The sequence below is a fragment of the Gorilla gorilla genome, chromosome 4, assembly GCF_029281585.2.
Source record: "Gorilla gorilla gorilla isolate KB3781 chromosome 4, NHGRI_mGorGor1-v2.1_pri, whole genome shotgun sequence".
Lineage (NCBI taxonomy): Eukaryota > Metazoa > Chordata > Mammalia > Primates > Hominidae > Gorilla > Gorilla gorilla.
This window is the reverse complement of record NC_073228.2, coordinates 41,961,664-41,979,280: the sequence shown is the minus strand read 5'-3', so window position 1 is coordinate 41,979,280 and position 17,617 is coordinate 41,961,664. Positions and strand designations below refer to the sequence as shown.

General features: G+C 55.8%; 1 protein-coding gene across 3 annotated transcripts; it reads left to right on the top strand.

The window, feature by feature from the left end:
* The first annotated feature begins 1,483 nt into the window (after positions 1–1,483).
* Positions 1,484–17,440, top strand: PDK2 (pyruvate dehydrogenase kinase 2). Of its 3 annotated transcripts, none has more exons than XM_004041320.4 (11): positions 1,484–1,913; positions 3,784–3,925; positions 11,753–11,824; positions 12,267–12,451; positions 13,167–13,256; positions 13,451–13,528; positions 14,535–14,611; positions 14,698–14,796; positions 14,991–15,098; positions 15,669–15,782; positions 16,339–17,440. In XM_004041320.4, exons 1-11 carry the CDS (start codon positions 1,796–1,798, stop codon positions 16,477–16,479), a joined length of 1,224 nt encoding a protein of 407 aa, XP_004041368.1. In that variant the 5' UTR covers positions 1,484–1,795; the 3' UTR covers positions 16,480–17,440. The 3 variants fall into 3 exon arrangements, with proteins under 3 accessions (XP_004041368.1, XP_055243664.1, XP_063561838.1); XM_055387689.2 differs by lacking the exon at positions 1,484–1,913 and adding an exon at positions 2,081–2,170; XM_063705768.1 differs by lacking the exon at positions 1,484–1,913 and adding an exon at positions 2,276–2,643.
* The last annotated feature ends 177 nt before the right edge of the window (positions 17,441–17,617 follow it).

Sequence of the window (17,617 nt, the reverse complement as noted above, 5' to 3'; positions counted from 1 at the left end):
AATTAAGCAAAAGTTGATTGTGTGACAACCGGAAAGGCTCCAGTAAGAAGAAGAGAGCCATTGATGGCCTAGCACAGTGCCTCATACCTGTAATCCCTGCACTTTGGGAGGTTGAGGCGGGCAGATCACTTGAGGTCAGGAATTCGAGACCAGCCTGGCCAACATGGTGAAACCCTGTCTCTACTAAAATTACAAAAATTAGCCAGGCATGGTAGTACATGCCTGTTATCCCAGCTACTTGGAAGGCTGAGACAGGAGAATCGCTTGAACCTGGGAGGAGGAGTTTGCAGTGAGCCAAGGTTGTGCCACTGCACTCCAGCTTGGACGACAGAGGGAGACTCCATCTCAAAAAAAAAAAAAAATAGCCCATTGAAAGGCTGTGAGCAAGGAAGTAATAAGGTCAGATTTGCAGTTGAGAATGATCCCTGAGTCTCGGTTTTCTTATCTATGAAATGAGGCTAAGAATAATAAAATAGAGAATTAAATGAGATAATGTCTGTAAACAGTGCCTGGCATATAGCTTATTATTCATCCAGCTAAGAGGCCCTTCCATTTGTGAAGCTTTGCTCTGTGAGGTCTGTATTACAATCACATTCAGTTATAGCTAATTATTTACTTATGTAGCTATCTCTGAAACTTAGAAATGAAATCATCGAGGAAAAAGGCCATTTCTTGATCCTGTCTGTGTTCCCTGTTCCCAGCATAAAGCCTAACACGTATTAGGCTAATGTCACCGAGCAAAGAAAGCATCAAAGTGGCGGGTCGGGCCCTAAGCCCACGATGGGAGATACCACATTCGGCCACAAGAGGGCGCGTCACATTTTCTCCAAGAGAAGCGGGGCTGCTGATGAAGGACGGGCTCCGGGCCTCCCAGAGACACTTCACCTCCTGGGATCTTGCTCTAAGGAAGCCCGGTGCGAAGGAGTTGGCTTTCTCAGGTGGTCGCGCTAGATGTCCAAGGCTTTATGTTCGGTCAGATGAGCTATATAATAAAATGAAAGTGTTAACTGGCATGGACGATAGCTGCTGCCTCCACCGCCACTAGTAGTGATGGTTTTTACTCTGGATGTTTTTCAATTGGAAAAGCAAACTCCGCCTTTTCCTGAGCCGCTTGGATCTTTGTGGAAGCGGGTGGGCTGCACATATACAGGACGGATTCGTATAGGCTTGCACCCTGGTTCCGAATTTTGCAAATATTCGCAGTCTGGGTCACTGTCATCCGGACTGGGAATCCCCAAGACCCGTTAAGGGAGGATAGGTAAAGATCATGACAGGTGAAACAGGTACCTTTGAGTTGGAGAAAAGGGATTGGTTGAAAGCTACCTAGACAACTCTGGAAAGGAAGGGTTAAAAGGAGCCTGCAGGTGAAGGAGATACGACGGGGTAGCAAGGGAAAGGCAGGCGTGGAAGAGGAAGCGAAAGGGCTGGCGGGGCTCTGGGAAGGAAGGGGTTAACCCGGGCTTCGCCCCGCGGAGGAAAGGGAGGAGTGAACACAGGGGAGGTGGGATCTCGGCGCGGCCTCCCCAAAACAACAGGCCGCGCCGGCAAAGCTTGGGTTAAGGGGGCGGGCCCGGGGGAAGCCACGTGCCGGGGCGGAAGGCTATTGGTTCGCCCGGAGTTGTTTGTGAGTGGCCATTGGCGACGTCGAGGCGCCGTGACGAGCCGATTGGCTGGGCGTTGGAATGCCCGCCAGGGCAAGGGTAGGGAGGAGGCGGCCGAACCGCGTCGCTGGGCCGAAAGGTGCGCGAGCGCTGCCCGCGCGGGGACCACAACCCAAGTCGCGGCCGCCGCAGCCATGCGCTGGGTGTGGGCGCTGCTGAAGAATGCGTCCCTGGCAGGGGCGCCCAAGTACATAGAGCACTTCAGCAAGTTCTCCCCGTCCCCGCTGTCCATGAAGCAGTTTCTGGACTTCGGTACGGAGTGGGCGGGAGGCGGCTGGCAGCGGAGGCCCGCGGGGCGCTGGGAGGGGCAGCCGGGGGCTAGGGGGACGGAGGAGAAGAAAGGCCCCGAGTGACAGAGAAGGGTTGTTTGGAAGGGTACAGGCAGGAAAGAGTTAATGGGGAAGCGGGAACCGGCCGGGGCCTCTCGACGGGGCTGCTGATGGGAATGGGGGACATTTACAAGGACGGTCCCGAGGTTTCTTCGTGGGCCTCATGAAGGGTCTTGAAGAGTAAGGGGCAGTGAAGCTGTGATACTGCAGGAAGGGAGTAGGGTGGTATCCAGACGCTAAAGGGTTAATGGGAGTTGTCCTCATGACTGGAGGAGTAGGGGCCCCTCCTCCCACCAGAGGAAACCGGGGGTCTGCTGGTGGGAGTGAGGAGGCAGGGTTGAGAGGTGCAGCCATCTGGAGAGAGACCTGGACTGGGCATGAAGGGTCAGACACCCCTGGGCAGAGGGTGAGATTAAGCCAGGGGCAGTTGGGGAAGGGGGCTCTTTCAGAAGATGCCATTGGGAGACAGTGCCCTGACTGGTAGACATCCACCCACAGAAGGAGCTGGACCCTAGCTGCCCCAGTGGGCAAGGACACTTGAAGATCAAATCTGTTCCGGCCTGGCAGCCCCTCCCCAGCTGGGCAGGGGCCCCAGGCACCGTGATGTGGAGTCAAGCCGCCTATACCTCCCTTGGCTGCCCCAGGGCTGCTAGGTCAGGATCGCCCACTACCAGCATCCTGGGGGTGGCCCTGGGGCAGGAGGGAGGCTGTGCCAACGTGGCGGCTGAAATGGGCATTGTGTGGGCCCTGTCTGTCTATGTGGTATTTCCATGGTGCCAGCTGGGGACTGGGGGTGGGGGGCAGTCTCTCAGGAGTTGAGTTGATAGTGCCTAGCTTGGGTTGCAGCTGCGTCAATGATGAGACGGGAACAGGGAGGTGGCAGCCGAGACATAAGGCACCTGTTCCTCAGGACTTGTCTGCCTGCACCCCTGCCCTGCCTAAGTCTTGAGCCTCCCCCATGTAGGAAAGCCTCCTGGGGCCACCCCTAGCCCCCAGCAGCTGTCCCCACAAACTGCACCCTAATTACAGAAACGTCACAGCTGTGGGGGGCTCACAGTAGAGTTTGGTCAACTTGTAGTACTATGGGGGAAACTGAGACCTTCAAAAGGATGATGGCATGGCCTGGGTGACAGAGTTGGAAGCAGAGCCTGATGGACTGGAAACCAGGGCCCCTGACCCTGGGCCAAGGCCGTATTCGGTCCCCCACCCTTTCCATCTTGATGCCAGACAAGGACCGAGGCATTTGGACTCCTGTTCTCAGGCCCGTTTGCCCCACGGATGGGCATTAAGACACAGCAGCCCCACATGGGCATTCAGGCCAGGCTGGGTGAGGTGGGCTGGCCAGAGACAACACTGGGAGCCTGCAGTGGTGGTCTAGCCATAGCCCCCCTCAGCCAGAGCCCAGTCCTAGGTAGGGATGGGTTTCCCAGGCTCCTTTGCCCCCTGGAATCAGCCCCTCAAAGTTAGTGTGCTGGGAGGGAAGGAAAGAGAAGTGAGGTGACTGAGGCCAGAGGCAGCTCCAAATGGGCCCAGGAGTGGCCCTGTCCACTGTGGTTAAAGGCAAGCAGGGTTCAGCTGGGGATGAGGAGAGGATGACACCTCCTGAAGTGTTAGGCACGGGGTGTAGGTGTTTGAGCCCTGCAGGGGATGGGGAGCCTTGCTGTGTGCCTGCCCCAGGCAGGTCACTTGCTCTCTGAGCCCCCAGTTAATGAAGGGTTTAGCTGACCTGGCCGAGACATCCTTTGGCTTTCATAGTCTGTGGCTCTGTGGCTCACCCCTCTTTCTCCTGCCAGGATCCAGCAATGCCTGTGAGAAAACCTCCTTCACCTTCCTCAGGCAGGAGCTGCCTGTGCGCCTGGCCAACATCATGAAAGAGATCAACCTGCTTCCTGACCGAGTGCTGAGCACACCCTCTGTGCAGCTGGTGCAGAGCTGGTGAGACCCCTGGCTCAGTCCCTGCACCTCCCACTCAGTCCCTGCGCCTGCACACGCCAGTGTCCCTGGGCTCAGGGATGGCGTCTCCAAGCTTTTAGCAGCTTTGAGGGTGGGGTGGGGACAGACAGGAGACACCAAAGCCCCAAGCGCTTGGAGTTGCCTAGGGTCACGTGGGAATCTGAGGCCAGAGCAGGACTGAGGTCAAGCTCCTAGTCTCTGTGTCTAGCCCTCTTCTTACCACCCACCTTTCTCTGGAAACACAGGATCCACCTAGGAAAGCATGGTTTTCACAGCCAAAACCCCAATTCAGGCTGATGTCAGCATTAGCCAGCAGCCCAGACCTGGAACTCCAGTAGCTGTTAGGCAGTATTTATTTGGGGGTAACTTTTTGGGAAGCAGAAACAAGAAGTAAGTTTTCAAATACATTATATAACCCAAGCTGCAAGACAGACTGTTTTGGATGTTGGAAAATACTCAGATACACACAAGGATGGCACAGTACCTTCCCGAAGAGCTTTGGAGGGGCAAAGACCAAACGTTTATCGCGCACTGCAGCAGGAACAGAGGGAAAGGCTCAGCAGAGTTCACTCAAGAACTCAAGTTAAGTAACTGGATGAAATTAGCCAAAGGCCAGTCACGTGAAAAATAAACAAGGGTGTCCCTTGTCACTGGGCATGTAAATAGCTAATCCTCATTGACTTTGGTGGCACCCTTGCAGAAATCTTGGGCTGGTTCTTTTGGACTTGCAGTATGATATAGTTGTGATTTCCTTGTAGACTCAGGAGCACGTGCCCACATGTATTCTGAGCTCAAAGCCATGCGAAGTCACAGCAGCTGCCCTCAGAGGCCTGGGATCTTGAGGGAAAAATAATACTCACCCAGGCAGGGTGAACTGAGTCCAACATAGTGCTAGGAGCAGGGAGCTGCCGAAGAGTTCGTTTTATTTAAATTAGGAATCCAAACATTATTTTAAAAGAACACTGATATTTTTCCCTCATTGTGGAAGTCTAACAGGTTCACTTGACACTTGGAAAATGCACAATAGGAGATAGAAGAAAATGCCAACCACTCCCCTCCACCCCCTAACCGAACACAGTTCAGTTTCGTCAGATGTAGTGGTGCCTTTCCAGCGCTGTTTTCTGTGCACGGACCTGTGGATATGGGGCTTATTCTAATTAAATGAGATATGGTGAGGGGCAGTGTTGTACACACAAGGCTAGGGGTGTAGTGGGTGCACCATGAATGTTGGTTGAATGACACGTTGTGGGGCAGTTGCTATGGACATGCAGAGGAGGTGACTTGTCACTGGACCTTACAGGGTACCTAGGCAAGCTGAGAGCTAAAAGGAAGGGAAGGGCATTCCAGGCTAAAGGAATAGCCTGGGCAAAGGTGTGGAGACAGGAAGGGGCCTGGCTAAGGTAGCTGAGAACTGACTTTCTGGAGATTGTGCTGTTAGTGTGGGCTGTGAGGAAGGGGTGGAGGCATGAGGCACAGAGCCTGATTTTCATGGAGCCCGACCAGGTCACCCCTTGCTGTGCCCTGCCTCTCGGAGGTCCAGGACCTCTGAGCCAACCAACACTTCCCACCGTGGGTGGTGTGGAGTGGTGGGAAGGAGACAGAAGGTACCATCTGTTCTCCCTGGCCCTCCTCCGGCTCTATCCGGCTGCCTGACCTGGCTGCCTCTCCACCTGGTCCCTGACTCCAGGGCAGGACTTCTCAGGCCCCTCCCTGGACACCGTGTTCCTGGGAGAGCTGAGGGATGCAGGAGGAGGGCAGGGGGCTGCTGAGCTTCCCATGTCTCCCCCAGGGGCCCCTGCAGAGTCCCTTCCTGAAACTCAGTGACACAGATAAGAGGTTGGCCTGACTTATTCTTCCGCAAAGCTTGCAAGTAATGTCAAGTAACAGCAGGAGGGAATGAAGTTAGACAAGAGAGAACACTTCCTCAATGAAGGATTCAGCTTAGGCCAGGCGCGGTGGCTCACGCCTGTAATCCCAGCACTTTGGGAGGCCGAGGCGGGCGGATCACAAGGTCAGGAGATCGAGACCATCATGGCTAACACGGTGAAACTCCATCTCTACTAAAAATATAAAAAATTAGCTGGGCGCGGTGGCGGGCACCTGTAGTCCCAGCTACTCGGGAGGCTGAGGCAGGAGAATGGCGTGAACCTGGGAGGCGGAGCTTGCAGTGAGCTGAGATTGCGCCACTGCACTCCAGCCTGGGCGACAGAGCGAGACTCCGTCTCAAAAATAAAAGAAAGAAAGAAAGATTCAGCTTAGAGGAGAGCAGGCCGAGGGATTGCTAAAGCATCCCAACGCGCTGAAGAGACGGCCTGCCAAGAATGTTTCCAGAGAGAATGAGCATTGGCTACAGCAAGAGAGACTGAGGTGTGAAGACAAGAAGGACTTCCCGACAGGGTTGAGGTGGCTGCCTGTAAGAGAGTGGAGACCTCTTTCTCCAGGAGCAACAGCCTGCCAGCTGGAATGATGGAGATGGGCAGGTTCTAGGTGCCTGAGAGGAGCAGGGAGACTTTACCAGGGAGCTTGGCAAGAGGGCCTCTAGCCTAAGTCTGATGAGTAAGGAGCAAACCCTCCTTTCTGGAAAACACAAGAGCCCTCGGCAGATGCAGTTATTAGTGGTCATGGTTCATCTGTGGTCATAGAAATGGAGTTTCTACTCAGCTGGGGAGAGGTTCTAGGCAGAGTCACTGGGCAAGGTGAGAATTCCTGGTTCTAAATAAACCTGACACATTATTTCAACTGAACAGACTTGTGATAGTGGGCCCTGTTTTGGTGGAGACTGGACGGGGAGGGAAAGTCCCAGGTTTGGCCTCAGCATGTGTGACTTTGAAGCTTCATCCTGGGCAAGCCACATGGCATCTCTGAGCCTCAGCTTCCTCATGTGTAAAATGGGGACCCATTGTGTTTGTAAGGGCCAAAGGCCAGTGCTAGATGTGAAAAGTGTGCAGAACTCTACCAATACAAGCCATGTCCCCAGGCTGCCGGGCAGCAACACCTCCAGCCCACAGAGGATGTAATTGTGGTGTGGCTTCTTGGGCAAGGTAGTAATAAATCATGATAATAACAAAAGCAAACACCTCCAAAGGCTGGCTGTGTCCCAGGAGCTGTCCTAAGTGTCTACGCGTATTAACTCATTTCATCTTCACAACCTTATGAGGTAGTCTTTGCTATCATCCCATTTTCTAGATGAGAAACTGAGGTTCAGAGAGGTGAAGAACCTTATCTGAGATCACTCAGGGACTAGGTGGTGGAATTGGGATTCGAACCCAGCTGTTGGATTTGGAGACTGGATTCTTGAAGGGAAAGGAGGGAGCCTGCACTCTGGGCAGTGATGTGGAGTCAGAGATTTCCAAGTTCATGGTGCAAGTCTGTGGGAGAGCAGAACTCACTTTACAAAATTGTTGACAGCCGGTGTTGTTAGAGACAGAAAGGGACAACCCCGGCTCCTCTCCAGGCGTGGAGTCTGTGGGGATGTGCTTCCAGAAAATGCAGGGTTAAGCAGGAGCTGCAGAGTAGAATCAAATGACAATGACTCACTGCTGTCACTAACAGGCTCTTTGTGGGGGCTGTAGGTGGGAGGCGATATGGCCGGCACCTTGGCACAAACTTCCCTTGCCCGTCAGCAAGGTGTGTGGACCCCATACAGGGGGTGTGGCTTGGGTGCCCAGGACCTGCTAAAGCCACACGAGCTCTCCAAACCCGTCAGCTGCTCCTTGCATGACCGAGCAGGACCGACCACTTACTGCACATGTACTCGAGGCATCATCTCCTTTTCTGTACACCCAGGCCCACGAGGTGCTTAACTCCCGTGAACCCCATTTTGCAAATGGGGACCTGAGGGACTCGGTGGCCTCTTTAGAGCACAATCAGCAGCGGAACCCAAACCTGCCTGGCTCAGAGGCTCCAGAGGCGGGACACCGCCACCTCTCCCCCAAGTGCAGCGAGCACCCTCCTCCCCAGCCTTTGCCTTGTTTACACCCTGCTCCCCAGCAGCTGTGGATACGAGTGCACAGGGCACACCCTCGCACACACCCACAGGCACGCACATGCCACATGCACACAATTACACACACTCCCCCGCTGGCTCAGCACCCCCTCTGCTCCCACACAGGGCTGCAGGGCCCTCCTCCCACTCACTCACCCTCTCCTCCCGCCCCCACCGCCCATTATCAGCCCCACACTCTCAGCAAGCCTCCTGGCTTCTGCCTGCATCCACCCCTCCTTCTTCTCAATCCTGGGGCTCTGGACTGGCTCTGGAGCCCTGGAAAGCAGGGTTTGGGTGGATCTCCACATTACCTTGGGCTGGGCTTGGGAGCTCCGGATCTCACTAAGGGACTCCTGGGGGCCTTGATTACTGCAGAGGTCAGCAGGCCCAGAGACCCCAGCCTCCCTGCAGGTCCTGGGGAGGGGTGGGGGCAATGCCTCTCCCGCCTGTTGGTGCCTGTCTGTCACTGCACCACTGCTTCAGGCCTCCCTTATAATAAGCCCAGTTCTCTCTCTGGCCTGCAAGGGGTGGGCAGCCCAGAGGCCAGCGCCACTCGTCCCCAATCTCTCTTCTTAGGACCAAGAACCGGCCCAAGGTTGACATTTGGTGCACCAGGCCCCTGAGGGGCTTCAGGGCAAGGCCAGGGACCTCTGGGAAAATCCTCATCCTCTCCCCTCCATTCCAAGAGTAGCCCGGGCCCCTTGCCCTGGAGGAGCCCTGGCCCTGTGAGGGAGGCTGGCAGGCGCTGCCCACTGTCACTCCATGCCGGTGCCCTTTGCTCCACTTCAGTGGCCATGTGACCAGGCCCCATTCCTGCCCTCTAGGGTTGTTGAGCAGCCACAAAAGGGGTGGTGCCAGCAGCTGGGGCACTCTCCCTAAGTGAGACTGGGACTTTGACCATGCCCACCCTCACCCACTGCCCAGCACAGTCAGGAAGTGGCTTAGCCTCCCAGCTCCCACCCGCTTCATCCCCACCTGCCTCCTGGGAAGGGGCCTCAGGCCCCACTCTGCAGTGGGTCTCCTCCCCCTCCTCTCCCCACCTGCCCCTACCACTGCCTGTGTGCGGGCTCTCTCTCCCCTAAGAATCATATGAGCATGAAGGTCTATTTTGGGTGCATTTAGGGAGCAAGGGATTCGGAGCCACTAGGCCTGGATGAGAGAATCTCAGCTCTGTGTGTTAACTTCCTCATCTGTAAAATGGGTCCAGCAGTAGCGCCCACCTCTGGGGTTCTTGCGGAGGTGAAAGTGGGGCAGGAGGGAAGCACAGGGTGGACCTGGCTATTGGTACCCAGTAAATGCCACCATCACCATCAGCAGCGGCATCACCGTCAGGGCCAGTGTCGGCCGTTGGCCACGTGGTGTAGACTTGGAGTCTGCAAGAGCTAGGTTTGAATCCCAACCTGCTGCTTACTGTGTGGTTGGGGCATATCACTAACCTCTCAGTGCTGGTCTCGTTGTCTGCAAAAACAGGGAAATACCTTGTGCTCATCAAGGCTGTTGGCAGGTGAGAGACCCTGTGTGGGACTCGGCACAAGTGGGTGTTAGTGGTCGCTATGTTATTCTCCAGGGAGACAGGTGAGGTCTTCGGAGTGCCAGCCTGATTGTCTGCTGGGGTGGCAGGGATGGTGATGGGGGCTGAGAGAAAGGCTGATCTCTTCTGCTGTCGGGGCCCCCAGCCCCATCAGCAGCCACAGCTCCTCCTATCGGGCTCTGTGCAGAGCTCTGGGTAGGGAGGGGTGGGCGGTGAGCTCTGGGCCTGAGACAGCCCCCTTCGTGTGGCAGTGGGGCAGGTCTCCAGGGCATAGGGGCTCCAACATGCTGTGATTCAGAGCCTACAAGCAGTGGGAGAGTATCAGATGCTGCCTGGGGGCTCAGAGGATGCATGCAGCTGTTGACAGTGTTTGAGCCACCAGCCACAATAAGAGCAAGCATTTGGAGAGTGCTCACTATGTGCTAGGCACTGTGCTAATCATCACATGGAATTCTCACCACAAAGCAGTAATAAATAGATATAACAATCCCCATTTTCCTAATGAGCAAACTCAGGCCCAGAGAGGTTCCGTGACTTACCCAGGGCCACACAGCTCCAAGTGCTTAAAGAGCCAGGTCTGGGTCCAGAGCTGGTTCTTTCACTCTCTTCTCTGTCAGGCAAGAGCGAGAAGAGCAGCAATACTAGGTTTAAGGGGAAGAGCATTCCTAGCAGAGGGCACTGTGTGAACAGAAGCGTGGAGGTGAGAGTCGAGCAGAATCAGCACTCTGGAGTGGCAAGAGTGCTGGAGACTCGGGGGCTTCATCATCCCACTTACTAGCTATGGGGCTGCTTACGCCTCCCTGGGGGAGGCTGTGCGTGGGGCTGATTCCTGCCTGTCTACCTGTTACAGGTTACAGTGAAGGCCAGAGCACTGTGGACGTGGGAATGAGTCCTCGTGTGGAGGGGCCTTTTCTAGAAATACTGTTGGGCCCCTGGGGCCCTTGGCGCTGCAGGGCTCTAGGTAGCCCCCCGCTTCCTCCTGGTTATAAGTGTTTCTGCCAGAAAGAGGCTCTTCCTGCCTTCCCCAAAGGAACAAGCCACAGACTGGGCATGTTAGCAGGGAAACAGGTCATGGCTCCCCAGGGCATGGGGCACAGTGGCTCCAGCTTGGTACCATCTGCCACCACAGGTGGGCCTGACTCCCTTGCAGAAGGAGGCCTGCTGCTGTCCCTGAGTTCAAGGCTTATTTTTGGGGGGGACAGAGTCTTGCTCTGTCACCCAGGCTGGAGTGCAATAGAGCGATCTCAGCTCACTGCAACCATTGCCTCCCAAGTTCAAGTGATTCTCCTACCTCAGCCTCCCGAGTAGCTGGGATTACAGGCATGCACCACCATGCCCAGCTAATTTTTGCATTTTTAGTAGAGACAGGTTTTTGCCATGTTGGCCAGGCTGGTCTTGAACTCCTGACCTCAGATGATTCGCCCACCTCAGCCTCCCAGAGTGCTGGGATTATAGGTGTGAGCCACCACACCTGGCTAAGTTCAGGAATTCTTGATGCTCCTTTTAGAGCATCAAGCTCTTCTCATAGCCCAGGGAAAACTGGCCTCCCCATCAGGCCTGTAGATGGAAGGAGGTGGCAGGGCATCACCCACTGCTACCTGGCCTTTTGCAGTAGAGTGAGCTTCTCTGGACTCTCCATGGGCCCCAGCCCCACCTGGGGACAGAGCCAGGCACGCCCACCCCACCTTTGGGTCCTTCCCACCTGCCATTTTAGAATCCAATTGCCTAGGCAGGTGCCTGGCCCAGATCACCCTAGCTCAGGGGTCACTCTGGGAGGCCCTGTGCTGTCCCCTCTGCCGGGGGTCACTCCGGGAGGCCCTGTGCTGGCCCCTCTGCCGTTGTGCCCACTGGATGCAACAACACCCCGGGGGGGAGAAACATTAGGAGCTGTTTCCACACTGGGGCTCAGAGAAGTTGATGCACCTCCCTGCCTTCCCCCACTGCAGGCGCTAGGTCCAGTCTCCCTGCCCCATCTCAGCCTCAGTCTCCTGATCTGTGAGGCCTCTTGGATGGGATCATCTCCAAGCCCCTTCTGAGAGGACTATTCTAGGATTCCAAAGCAAAGGTGCTAAACGGGGGACCAGCAAATTTGAAGTTTTCTTGCATAACTGACTGGGTTGTCAGGGAGACTCACATACAAATGAAATGGATGGAGAAAAATAGTGAGGCGGCTTGTTGGCAGCTCTGTGTGGGGCCCGCGTAGGAGCAGGACAAGAGCGAGGCCCAGCTGAAGTGGATGAGGAGGGGCTAGCCACCTGAAGCTGAGGCTGTGTCCCCTCCCACCCCCGCACAGGTATGTCCAGAGCCTCCTGGACATCATGGAGTTCCTGGACAAGGATCCCGAGGACCATCGCACCCTGAGCCAGTGAGTGGGGGCCCTGGGTGGGGCAGGAAGGCAGGTGTTGGCCAGGGGCATCTGGGGTTGCAGCCCCTGGGGCGGAAGTACAGCAGGATGGAAGAAAAGACCCCTGCCTTCAGAAACATCCAGTCTGAGGGGGGAGACAGACTCTGCTTCAGGGAGCCCCAAGTTTGATGGGAGAGACATGGACTCCATTCTCACTGTTCCCTGAGCCCGGTGGGCAAGACCCAGGCCCTGCCCTGGGGAGGATGAGAACTCTTGGCTTTCAAGTGGGAAGCCTGCCGGCAGGCAGCTAAAAGATCAGAGTGGGCTTTGGGAGGAGCAGGGAGGGCACTGGGAGTCCATCGGATTGGGAAGGGTAGAGCGGGTGAAGACACTGTGGAGAGGGGAGTCAGAAGCGGAGGAGAGTCTGGGGGTGTCCCATGTGAACACCTGCCCTGCCCCACAGGTTCACTGACGCCCTGGTCACCATCCGGAACCGGCACAACGACGTGGTGCCCACCATGGCACAAGGCGTGCTTGAGTACAAGGACACCTACGGCGATGACCCCGTCTCCAACCAGAACATCCAGTACTTCCTGGACCGCTTCTACCTCAGCCGCATCTCCATCCGCATGCTCATCAACCAGCACAGTGGGTGCCGGCCACGGCGGGGAGCGGGCGGTGGCGGGGGCGGTGCTGGGGCCCAGGGCCGGGCTGCTGAGGGGACCTAGACCACTCTTCAGAACCCCACAAAGGGAGTCTTTGAATAGTTACTCCAGTAACTATGGAGTTAATGGCTCCAACATGGAAAAATAAAATTTTTCTTTCTCATTCATTTTCCATTTCAAAAACATTTTGTTTTCAATGTTTGCAAAATGTAAAATTATGTCACATCTTTAAAAGAATGTTTAATTTAGTATTTATAAAAACTCTCATTATGTTCAAAAACAATTTGTTGTTTAGAGTTTCTTATTCCAGGAGGATTCACTATGATTTTTGAGAAGTTGTAGCCAGTCATAAATTAAACAAGTTCCTCATGCTCAAATAATTTCCAAAGCAAGGTGGTAAGAGTTCTCTTAGAATGTTATAGTCAAAGAAAAGAATAAATGCAATGTGGAGATGTGATGTGGGGAGAGACCTCTGAAAAGACGTCTGTTTCAGGTTTGCAAAGGTTTAAAAACAGCCTAAGCCAGGGCTGGAGGGGTCAGGGAAGGGAGGACAGAAGTGGGAGAGCGGGGCAGCTTTAGGACTGGAGCCTACAGAGGCATTGGAGGTGAAAGTAGAGAGAGGAGGAGAGCCCGGGGGAAGAGGGAGCACTGGGACAGACTGCAGCCCAGCCAACAGCATCCTCCCTGCCTGCCTGCAGCCCTCATCTTTGATGGCAGCACCAACCCAGCCCATCCCAAACACATTGGCAGCATCGACCCCAACTGCAACGTCTCTGAGGTGGTCAAAGGTGAGCCATTCCCACGGTGTCTGGCCCGCAGAGGAGCCCCAGGGACCCCTCCAAAAGCTTACCTGGCCAGAGGGTGACTCGTTCCTCAGTAAGGGGTGCCATGGGTTTAATGCTGGTGGTCCTCAGTGTCAATGTCAAGAGGACTGCCTGCTGGGTGGGCCACCCATGCCCTGAATGACTCCATCTTCTCTCAGATGCCTACGACATGGCTAAGCTCCTGTGTGACAAGTATTACATGGCCTCACCTGACCTGGAGATCCAGGAGATCAATGGTGAGTGAGCGGGGCTGTGTGTGTGTCTGTCTTGGGGCTGAGGACATGGCAGGGCAAGGTGAGACGGGGAGTCAGGAGATGGACTGTTTTCTAGACAGGGGAGAAGCAGTTATTATTTATTATTAATTCATTTGATAAATATTTGGGCTGGGCACAGTGGCTCACACCTGTAATCTCAGCACTTTGGGAAGCTAAGGCAGGCCAATCACTTGAGGTCAGGAGTTTGAGACCAGCCTGGGCAACATGGTGAAACCCTGTCTCTACTAAAAATACAAAAATTAGCCGGGCGTGATGGCACATGCTTATAATCCCAGCTACTTGGGAGGCTGAGACAGGAGAATCACTTGAACCTGGGAGGCTGAGACTGCAGTGAGCTGAGATCCTACCACTGCACTCCAGCCTGGGTGACAGAGCAAGACTTCATCTCAAACAAATAAGAAATTGAGTGAACGAATGAATGAAAGAGTAAGCAAGACAGAAATGGTCCCCGTTCTTGTGGACCTTACATTTTTGGTGCTAGGGAGATTGCAGAATGGAGCCTTCAGCCAATTAACAAGTAAATAAACAAGACTATCTCAGATCATGACAAGTGACAGGAAGGAAATAAAATGGGGTAACTCAACAGGGGTGGGGAGGAGGGGCATGTTACATGGTGTATCAGCTTGGCTGCTTTCCTAGAACCCCAATACCAGTGGCTTACTTAAGAGGGAGGTTTCCCTCTCGCCAGCCTCTTGCTGGACAGGTCAGGGCTGGCTCCCCACCCCTGATTCAGTTCTAGCCTGGAGGAAGGGAACAAGGGTGTGGAAAGCAGGGCCCAAGAATTGAATGCATCACTTCCATGAGTCACCAGCTACCCCAGCTCAAGGGAGGCTGGGGATTTAGTCTCTCGCTGGGCAGCCATGTACTCAGTTAGAACTTTGTGGGAGGGGGTGCCTCCTTTGGGTAAGGTGGTTGAGCAGTGACCTCCTGACGGTTTCCTGACCCTTGGTCTTGACTTGCCCTGTAGCAGCCAACTCCAAACAGCCGATTCACATGGTCTACGTCCCCTCCCACCTCTACCACATGCTCTTTGAGCTCTTCAAGGTGAGGAGGCTGGGAGCCGGTGCTTTGCGGGGAGCGTGAGTAGGGCTGGCTTCTCCCATGCATCTCTTACCTCTGCCCCTCCGCAGAATGCCATGCGGGCGACTGTGGAAAGCCATGAGTCCAGCCTCATTCTCCCACCCATCAAGGTCATGGTGGCCTTGGGCGAGGAAGATCTGTCCATCAAGGTATGTGACCCTTTGACCTTGGGGACCAGGGAGCAGTAGTGGGGGCTTCCCTCCTGCCAGGAGATGGGCTCTCCTTTTCTCCTACATGGTGGGCAGATCCTGGGGGTGGGGAAGACCATGAGAAGGTCAGGGGTATTGGACGGGGTGGGGAAAATGAGCTGTAAAGAATCCCTGACACGTCCCATCTCTCCCAGATGAGTGACCGAGGTGGGGGTGTTCCCTTGAGGAAGATTGAGCGACTCTTCAGCTACATGTACTCCACAGCACCCACCCCCCAGCCTGGCACCGGGGGGACGCCGCTGGTGAGATGGCTTCACCCCAGCCCCTCCCACCTCCTGAGGGAGGCTTCTCTCCTCCTCACTCACTTCCTTATCTCCCTGCTCACTCAGCTCCTGTGTGGCCGTCTGTGACAGTCACCTGTCTTGAATCTGGGCCCCCGCACCTCCCACATCTCCCCAGTCTGCACAGATCTCACCTGTCGGATGTCTCTCTGTCACCTTTCCCCCATCTTCCCTCTCCTCTGTAGCTCCCAAACCCCCAATTTCTACCTTTCTCCTGGTGTTGTCCAACTTGTCAGCACCTCCCTGTTAAAAAACTTGAGACTCAAAGGAGCTGTGGGGCCTGCTCTGACTTCCTGGCCCCTGAGCGGAACTCCTCTCCCTGCCCAAGCCTCCCTCCCGCATTCATGATTCCCCCATTCACCCCACACACGCTTCTTACCTCAGTGTCCCCTCCCACATGTCCCCTCCCAGCTCTGGGACCCCTGCCATGTGACCCCAGCTCCACACCCTTCCCTCCCTGCGTCAGTCCCTGCAGCTCCAGGAGGCCCCTGCCAGCCTCCTCATCCTCACTGCCTTCCTGCCCCGCTGCAGGCTGGCTTTGGTTACGGGCTCCCCATTTCCCGCCTCTACGCCAAGTACTTCCAGGGAGACCTACAGCTCTTCTCCATGGAAGGCTTTGGGACTGATGCTGTCATCTATCTCAAGGTGAGGGCCCTTCCCGCAGAGCCCAGCTGGAGAAGAGCTTTGCTGATAGGACCTGGGCAGCCTTGGCCAGCTGCGAGCTTTCCTTTCCATCCCCCCAATCCTTCCCTGGCCCCAGACTCTGAGAATCCAAGCAAAGCTACAGTTCCTCAACCTGAAGAACCCTCAACCCCCAGACACGCACTGCTTGTCAGGGAATTTAGGGGAGTCTGTGGTCTATGATTAAGACCCCTGTGCTGGGAACCCTTGACTTGTTAGACCCAAAAGGAAGGGGACACCCTAGGTCTTGCCATTCAGTTCAGAGGAGAAGACTGAGGCCCGGAGTCCGTGACTTGCTCAGGGTCTCACAGCCCAGCCTCCTCCCCCTCCCTCTCCCTCCCTTAGAGGGAGCTGCTTGCTTGAATGGGCAGGAGCGGGACACAGGAGGGACCACCCTTTTGTGGTCTTTCCAGGCCCCTGTGTCTGGCAGCTGGGCTGCCGCTGAGCTGGGGTGAGGTGGTCTGCTGAAGAGTGGACAAGGCACAGGGAGGTGGGAGGGGCTGACCCTGACACTCCCCAGGCCCTGTCCACGGACTCGGTGGAGCGCCTGCCTGTCTACAACAAGTCAGCCTGGCGCCACTACCAGACCATCCAGGAGGCCGGCGACTGGTGTGTGCCCAGCACGGAGCCCAAGAACACGTCCACGTACCGCGTCAGCTAAGGGCCGCCGCGCATCTGCACCTGAGAGGACGGACTGCCGCCTCTGGGTCCCCCCACCGTGGTGCCCCTCACCATCCTCCTGGGGGAGCAGGGGGTGGGTTCTCCCTGATGACCAGGTTCTGTCTCTATGGAAGTCACTGCGGTGATAGGTCTGTGATGGTCCCTAAGTGCCAGTCCATCTCTGTGGAGACCCCTCGGTGGCCTCCCTATCTCTGTGGGCGATGCCTGAGGGTTGGGGATGTCTCCACCCTGATGGGGTGTCCCAGAGACATTTTCCCATGACAGTCCTCCTCTCTGAGACCAGGGCTGTCACTTTTCTGCCAGGGGTACTGGGTCCCCCTCAGCACCCTCCACAGCACAGGCCTTCCAAGTGGATGTCCCGTTTGCCTTATTCCCCCAGCCCACAAAGGCACCCTGGCCTTGGCCTGTTGAAGTGTTAGGAAGAGGGTGGGTGCCTTCCAGACCTGGGGACTGAGTGGGGAAAGGAGTTACACCCGTGAGTGGGGAATGAGGCTGGTCCTGCAGCCTCTCCCTCCACTCGGGGCTTGAAGGTCGGTGGCGGAGGGGGTGGATCTCACAGGGCCCAACCCTAAAGTGGAAGAACCTTGTTAGACCGAGAGCTTGCCATCCAGCCAAGCTGCTCGAGGCCCTGCAGTGGCCTTGGCAATGTCTGTGCCACCTCCTGAGCCCTCCCAGCATGTCCTCACATGCTCATGCCCACCCGCTCCTCCACAAGCCTAGTCCCTCCTGCCTGAGCTCCAGCCCCCAGCCCCCACTGTGCCCAGACGTGTGCTCAGGGTGGCTTTCTCCCTAGGACCTTCTGTGTATATAGTTAGTTTTATAACCCTGAATGCCCCCACCCTTCCCCTAAGCACACGGGGGTTAAAGCTGTGTGTCCCTCCCAGTGGCTGTGGCAGTGACGGTGACACCCACACCCACAGTAAAGAGGAGACTGAATGAGACTGGCCTGGCTGCATCCCTGGGGGAGGGGACCCACACGTGCGCGCGTACACACGCACACTGCAGCGCCCTGTGACCACCACATGATGCACTGGGGACGTCCGGCCCAGCTCAGGACTGTGAGTAAAACACTGGGCAAAGCCATCTGTTCAGAACGCCGGATGGCCCAGCACCTGGTG